General features: G+C 43.2%; 1 protein-coding gene across 2 annotated transcripts in view; it reads left to right on the top strand.

The window, feature by feature from the left end:
• Window positions 1-7,864, top strand: part of LOC123994543 (solute carrier family 41 member 2-like) — a 44,801-nt gene extending 36,937 nt beyond the window's left edge. For both annotated transcript variants that reach the window (XM_046297245.1, XM_046297244.1), the window contains exon 11: window positions 6,181-7,864. In XM_046297245.1, coding sequence (XP_046153201.1) covers window positions 6,181-6,366 — 186 coding nt within the window. In that variant the 3' untranslated portion in view covers window positions 6,367-7,864. The remainder of the gene's footprint in view (window positions 1-6,180) is intronic.
• Window positions 7,865-8,172: the final 308 nt, after the last annotated feature.

The following is an 8,172-nucleotide window of genomic DNA, read 5'->3' as shown; positions in this document are numbered from 1 at the left end:
TAGAGATATGAGGGGGAGACGGTCATGACCCCCTCCTTAGACCTTTTGGCAGAACGCCCAGAATATGTTCTGTAAGTAAAGATGGGAGACGTTGCCAGACACATGCAGCAACCAAACATTAATTATGAATAACTAATAAGCTAAATCATGCAAATATACAGTGCATTTGGTAAGTATTCAGACCCCTTGACTTTTTCCACATTTTGTTTCCTCATCCATCTACACAAAATATACCATAATGACAAAGCAAAAACAGGTTTTTAGAAATGTTTGCAAATGTATTAAAAAAAATACAAAAATGATATTACATTTGCATAAGTAGTTAGACTTTTTACTCAGAACTTTGTTGAAGCATCTTTGGCAGTGATTACAGCCTTGAGTCTTCTTGGGTATGATGCTACAAACTTGGCACACCTGTATTTGGTGAGTTTCTCCCATTATTCTCTGCAGATCCTCTCAAGCTCTGTCAGGTTGGATGGGGAGCGTCGTTGCACAGCTGTTTTCAGGTCTTTTCAGAGATGTTCAATTGGGTTCAAGTCCGGGGCTCTGGTTGGGTTCAAGTCCGGGGCTCTGGCTGGGTCACTCAAGGACATTCAGAGACTTGTCCCAAAGCCACTCCTGTGTTGTCTTGGCTGTGTGCATAGGTTCGTTGTCCTGTTAGAAGGGAAACCATCGCCCCAGTCTATGGTCCGGAGCGCTCTGGGGCAGGTTTTCATCGAGCATCTTTCTGTACTTTGCTCCGTTCATCTTTCCCTCGATCCTGACTTTTCTTCCAGTCCCTGCCGCTGAAAAACATCCTTACAGCATGATGCTGATCTCGGTGGATCCAAATGTCTTTGATTTAAGAATGATGGAGGGCATTGTGTTCTTGGGGACCTTCAATGCTGCAGACTGTTTTTGGTACCCTTCCCCAGAACTGTGCCTCGACACAATCCCGTACGGGGCTCTACGGACAATTCCTTCGACCTCATGGCTTGTTTTTTTCCTCTGACATGCACTGTTAGCTGTGGGACCTTATATAGACAGGTGTGTGCTTTTCCAAATCATGTCCAATCAATTGAATTTACCACAGGTGGACTCCAATCAAATTGTAGAAACATCTCAAGGATGATCAATGAAAACAGGATGCACCTGAGCTCAATTTTGAGTCTCATTGCAAAGGGACTGAATACTTATGTAAAGGTTTTTATTTATTTATTTGTAATAAATTTGCAAACAATTCCAAAAACCTTTTTAGATTAGTCTTTTATGGGGTATTGTGTGTAGGCAATTTCAAAAATATATATTTAATCAATTGTAGAATAAGGCTGTAATGTGGGAAGGGGTCTAAACACTTTGCAGTGTAACTTGTCTTTGTAAACAGGATATAAGAGAACTAACTGGACTGCCCCAGCGGAGCTCCTGACAGACGTGTACTACTTGGTGCATTAACCTCTTGCTCCTACCTGGCACGCAGGCGTCCCATCTAGAGAGCTCTGGAAATGCAAATGCGCTACGCTAAATGCTAATAGTATTAGTTAAAACTCAAACGTTCATTAAAATACACATGCAGGGTATTGAATTAAAGCTACACTCATTGTGAATCCAGGCAACAAGTCAGATTTTTAAAATGCTTTTCGGCGAAAGCATGAGAAGCTATTATCTGATAGCATGTAACACCCCAAAAGACCCGCAGGGGACGTAAACAAAATAATTAGCATAGTCGGCGCTACACAAACCGCACAAATAAAATATAAAACATTCATTACCTTTGACCATCTTTGTTGGCACTCCTAGATGTCCCATAATCACTATTGGGTCTTTTTTTCGATTAAATCGGTCCATATATAGCCTAGATATCGATCTATGAAGACTGTGTGATAAGCTAAAAAAATAGCGTCTTGTAACGTCATTTTTTTTTATTAAAAAAGTCGACGATAAACTTTCACAAAACACTTCGAAATTATTTTGTAATGCAACTTTAGGTATTAGTAAATGTTAATAAGCGATCAAATTAATCACGAGACGAAGTGTTTTCTATAGGGGTCCGTCTGGAAATAATGTCCGTGTATTTCTCAACCAAAATATCCGGTCGGAGACCTGAAGAAAAAGCCTGTCTCTTGTTCGTTTGACCAAGAAACAAAGAATTGGCAAATGACAAGACTGTTGACATCGTGTGAAAGCTGTAGGTACTGCAACCTCAGCCCTATTTAATGTCGTTCGCCCATAACAATGGGTTGAAGCGGCGGATGGATATATTTTTTTCACTTTCAGTGATCAGATTTTCCTGCACTTTTCGATGAAACGCACGTTCTGTTAGTCACAGCCGTGATTTAACCAGTTTTATAAACGTCTGAGTGTTTTCTATCCACACATACTAATCATATGCATATACTATATTCCTGGCCTGAGTAACAGGGCGCTGAAATGTTGCGCGATTTTTAACAGAATGTTCGAAGAAGTAGGGGGTAGGAGTAACAGGTTAAGTTTGTTGGAACCTCTCAGCTGTTTAATATAGAATGATTAATTTAAGATTGACTTCAGGTGTCCCTGGTGGTAATTTCCACGACACAAGCTAAATACGTCATTTCAATTGTTAATGTGTAATTGAGATGGGACAGAGGAGCATCATGACCTTCACCATTTTCTTACTGCGCAGCGTTCTAAGGCGGAGCATCTCGGTGCAAGAGGCGTCACTACAGACCCTGTTTCGAATCCAGACTGTATCACATCCGGCTGTGATTGGGAGTCCCATAGGGCGGCGCACAATTGTCCCAGCGACGTCCAGGGTAGGCCGTCATTGTAAATAATAATTTGTTCTTAACTGACTTGCCTGGTTAAATAAAGGTTTCATCCATTTGAGTCAGAATCTAGATCTATGGACCCATCTCCTCATTTCTTACCATGTCGTTATCGGGTCAAAGTTCTGTACCAGAAGTGCTGCTAATTTTACCAGGCTGGTCCATTAAGAACAAATTCTTATTTACAATGACGGCCTGGCAAAAGGCCTCCTTGTGGGGCAAGGGCCTGGATAAAAAAATAAATAATTACATGTAGAGTAAGAGAAGACGGACAACACAGATGGAAGACACTTGAAGGGAGACCTATGGCAACAACACAACCTGGTACAAACCTTAAGGCCAGACAACAGCACGAAGTACAGAAAAGGCAGAGACCAAGTACATCACACAAAACAACTACAAATGACAATGAGTGTCCAAATCTATCCAGTTTAAGTGTTTTGCTGATGGTTCCAGTCGCTAGCTGCAGTGAACTGGAAAGAGGAGCGTCCCAGGGATGTGTTTAGCTTTGAGGACCTTTAACAGAATGTGACTGGAAAATCAGGTGTTGTATGTAGAGGATGCCTAAGATAATTTTAGAAATGAGCAGAGGATCTTGCGTTGAGTATGTAGAGATGGCCAGTTAACAGAGGAGTATAGAGAGCAATGATGTGTCCTATACATTTGTGGCAAATCTGATGGTAAAGAACATCTAGCCACTCGAGCACCGTTACTGGCCGATCTGTATATTACGTCTCCGTAATCTAGCATGGGTAGGATGCTCATCTGAATCAGGGTTAGTTTGTCAGATGGGGTGAAGGAGGAGTGACGTATGTTACAGAACACCTAGATGTAACCTTAGCCTGCAACCTGGTTATGTGCTCCAGGAAGGACAAAGTACTGTCTAGACAGAATCGGCTGGTGTGAAAAGGGATGGTAGGGAGAAAGAGGTATTAGATAGGTATGTTTCTGTTGTGCTTATTAATTATTCTGGCATTTCATATCAGTTTTCCAAGCAAATATATTCAAAGCACACTTGAAAACAAACAAAGACACTCTCTTTAGACCAAACACATTCAACGCGTTTCCTGTGTAAATCTTTTTCATGGGAAAGATGGAGACAAAAGGCTGATGCAGGATCCCATCCAGCCGCAGGACATCAAACAGTGTCTGGTTCCGTTCTGGAGAGACTTCTCCTCCGCTCTCTTCTCTGCATTGATTAGACTGCTCTAGTTAGTACTGTTATGGTGGAAGGGGAGGTTGGACGTCGTTCTCTCTGCTTGTCTGTCTGTCGATTGTCTCCTAAAATGTATTTAAACAACGCAATTTGGATTTGGGGAGAGTTTTTAAACCCTTCTGTTGATTGTCTGTGTGGTGTGGGTGTGTCGAAGGGGTATTTGGTGGACAGTGACACTCAATAAAAGGACAGAGGGGAAAGAAGTTTGAACTTGATAGACCGGGACAAGGAGTGAGGGATTAAGAGAAAGAGGAAGTGTTTGATTCACTGCTCTGTCACAAGGAGTAAAGTCAGTGTTATTTCAGGCTACCTACTTTGCACGCTACACACTATGTGTTGCGTGGCAAATAGACTTTGTCGTGTGACCCTTGGGGGTTTCCGTACTTAACGCGTTCTGCATAGAGACAGACATTTCAAAGCCATCATTGTTAGAATCCTAGATGGACCGAGGAATTCAGACACACCTATGAAACACACACAGTTAGAAAATAATTCCCTCTTTATCCCAAGATAGTATATGCTTCTTGTGATTTTGGTATTTGAAATTATCCATTTCCCTATAATGTATTTGCTGCTGGTAACATTAGATTTCACTTGGTTTTCCTTTACACATGGTTATCAGTTGAATGCTTTGTTGTATTCCTTATAGTATAGCTGTCATACTGGCCCTCTGTCTCTGGTCGTGCTAATTGCAGTGGGCAGCGTTTCAAGCTCTTTGTTTGTTGGACAGTGAAACAGGAATAACACCAACCACTGGCAGACAGTTTCTTTTCTCTAAAACACAATGGCCCAGCGCTCATCTCCATGCTCTCTCTCTCATTCTCTCTCTCTCTCTCTCTCTCTCTCTCTCTCTCTCTCTCTCTCTCTCTCTCTCTCTCTCTCTCTCTCTCTCTCTCTCTCTCTCTCTTCTCTCTCTCTCTCATTCTCCTCTCATTCTCCTCTCTCTCTCTCTCTCTCTCTCTCTCTCTCTCTCTCTCTCTCTCTCATATTCTCCTCTCTCTCTCTCTCTCATATTCTCTCTCTCTCTCTCTCTCTCTCTCTCTCTCTCATATTCTCCTCTCTCTCTCTTTCTCATATTCTCCTCTCTCTCTCTCTATCTCTCATATTCTCCTCTCTCTCTCTCTCTCTCATATTCTCCTCTCTCTCTCTCTCTCGCTCATATTCTCCTCTCTCTCTCTGTCTCATTCTCCTCTCTCTCATTCTCCTCTCTCTCTCTCTCATTCTCCTCTCTCTCTCTCTCTCTCTCTCTCTCTCTCTCATTCTCCTCTCCCTCTCTCATTCTCCTCTCTCTCTCATTCTTCTCTCTCTCTCTCTCTCTCTCTCTCTCTCTCTCTCTCTCTCTCTCTCATTCTCCTCTCTCTCTCTCTCTCTCTCTCTCTCTCTCATTCTCTCTCTCTCATTCTCTCTCATTCTCCTCTCTCTCTCTCTCTCTCTCTCTCTCTCATTCTCCTCTCTCTCTCTCTCTCTCTCTTCTCCTCTCTCTCTCTCTCTCTCTCTCTCATTCTCCTCTCTCTCTCATTCTCTCTCATTCTCCTCTCTCATTCTCCCCTCTCTCTCATTCTCCTCTCTCTCTCATTCTCCTCTCTCTCTCATTCTCCTCTCTCTCTCTCATTCTCCTCTCTCTCTCTCTCATTCTCCTCTCTCTCTCATTCTCCTCTCTCTCTCTCTCTCATTCTCCTCTCTCTCTCTCTCATTCTCCTCTCTCTCTCTCTCTCTCTCTCTCTCTCTCTCATTCTCCTCTCTCTCTCTCTCTCTCTCTCTCTCTCTCTCTCTCTCTCTCTCTCTCTCTCTCTCTCTCTCTCTCTCTCTCTCTTATTCCTCGGCTCAGCTTTCTTTGTGTTTCCATGGTGTTTCATAGAAAATGTCTGTATAGAGGTGTGTAATGTAGCTTTTTGGCAATTTCTCTCCCTCGCTTCAACGTCTCGGTGGGACGCCACTATGCTTTCTGAATCATGTGCGTATGTGTGCATCTGTTTATATTGGGGGTGTGATGCCTTACAATCAGGAATAGCTTACATTGATTTACACGTGATATTAATTGTGTTGCTGTGTGATAGGTTTTTAAGCTATCAGCGCTCTCTAATTCCCTCTCCCTCCCTTTATTATGTTACTCTTGTACAGATTTACATTATGTAAAGTCATTCTGTATATTAAACTCTCTCACTCTGTGTGTGTGCCTCTCAGGTGTTCCTGTTGCTGTGTATAGCAGACTGGATGGTGTACTCTATGTGGCGTAGTGGTAAAGACCCAGACAGTTTCTCCATCCCCTACCTGACCGCCCTGGGCGACCTCCTGGGCACCGCTCTCCTGGCCCTCAGCTTCCAATTCCTGTGGTACATCGGCGACCAGGACAGCGACGTGGGTGACTGAGATGACCCCTGATCCCTGGCAGAGGGGTCACGCCTGTGCCTCTACCCCTGACCCCGAACCCTTTTTTACCCCTTCTCTTATGCCTTGCGGGGTTGTTCCCGTTGAGGCAGTTTGCCTCACTCAGCTATTGGTCGCTGGAAAAATCCTCTGTCTTTCCTATTGTGCAGAGTAGCACTTAACACTATGCTGATTGAGCCAATGAGGAGCTCCAGATGTTCATTTGGAAGAAATGAAAAACAATATTATTTGGAAAGACTTTTCTATCCATCTGGTTCCTTTTTTCCATTCAACCAATGACACTGCATTCTAAAAAATATTTTGCTTCTTACAGTGCAATTTATTAAGAGATTTGACCGTTGTTGTTTCGTTGCAACAAGTCACTTATATCCGGTGGACACTGCAAATTTAGCAGGAAGCCTTCAGAGATCAATGGGCTGCATTGTTTAGTCCTGACAGAGGGGAGACACATGGTCAGACAGGGTGGAGAAAGGCCAGGTTACTGGAGGTACACAACTCTGTCCCTGGACAGCTGGGGCCAGGGTTTGCAGGGTTAGTCACTGAATCAGGTGTTTTAGAGCTGGGATGGAACAAAAGCCTGCACACTATGTTGTTACAGACTAGTATTGCCTTCCCCTGCTCCCAAGCTTTATACAGTCTATACCAGAGCACTGAGTCTCTCAGCCCAGACGATATGCATCTCACTCTCTGTGGATGCACTTCATGTAGTCTCTCATTAAGGTCAGTCACAGATTGAACCTCAGTTGTTTATATGTGTGGGGTTTCATGTGGCCATCTGTACCCTTAGTTTTGTTTTGCATGATCACAAGGAAGGACACATAGAATTTGAGCCTGATCGTGACAGTTAACGGTACTCAAAGGAATGTATTGGATACCTGCTATTTTTATACCTCTCGAGGGACTGATTCTTCCCCTCTCTCTATCTCTATCTATCTATAATGGAGGTCCAGTCACACAGAGTAGGTACTATTGTGGCGTTTTGCAGTCAGGTCCCGCATGATCATGTGGTTTTGACCGTGGACGTTTCCACGGCAAGCACTCTGTTTACACGTATGTACGTATGTTCACTACGGTGGCTCTCTGCCGTTGATATTCCAATGAAATGTGCCTGCGGCGATTCACAGGGTGATGAGATGTTATTCTTTCTGATGCCATATTCCTTTAGTGTCCTGTTGGAGCTGTTGTTGTTTTCTAAGCTCGAATAATGTGCTATTAAAAGAGTTTGTTGTTTTCATATTCACAAACTGTTCTATGAAACGGATGATGAATTACCATTTTGTGACTCATAAATGTTTAATAAATAAGCTGCCTTCGAATGTGTGATTATCCTGAGTGAAGATTTGCCGGTCCCTCAGAGAGGTTAATTGGATGTTGTAGTAGTAGTTGTTGTTGTTCAGTCAAAGCTCTTGTCTAAAGAGGTTTAGGATGAAATGCCTGTAGACAGGGAAGGACAAGATCAGCTCCGAGTCAGACAAATCCGTGTATACCGACACTTCTCTGCAGTAAAGCAATGTTATGATTGAAGTGTTACTGTGGTAGAAATATATTGTGTGCTCTTTGGATGCCCTCGGGAGATCACTGGACAGTCACTGTCTCTATCTCCTCCAGTCTCCATGGTAACACCAGTGTGGTATTTCAACTTTCATGACCTCCACTCGATGAACACATGAACACACACTCCTGTCTTTCTTCCCTCTTCCTGTCACTGCTTCCTTCTCATTATGTCTTCTCATTCCCTTAGTCTTGCTCTCTAACCATTCTTTCTCAGAGCTCGCTCTCTCTTACAGA

Source organism: Oncorhynchus gorbuscha, linkage group LG14 (genome assembly GCF_021184085.1).
Source record: "Oncorhynchus gorbuscha isolate QuinsamMale2020 ecotype Even-year linkage group LG14, OgorEven_v1.0, whole genome shotgun sequence".
Classification (NCBI taxonomy): Eukaryota; Metazoa; Chordata; class Actinopteri; order Salmoniformes; family Salmonidae; genus Oncorhynchus; species Oncorhynchus gorbuscha.
Note: the sequence above shows the minus strand (reverse complement) of the source record. Positions and strands in the feature narration are given on the sequence as shown.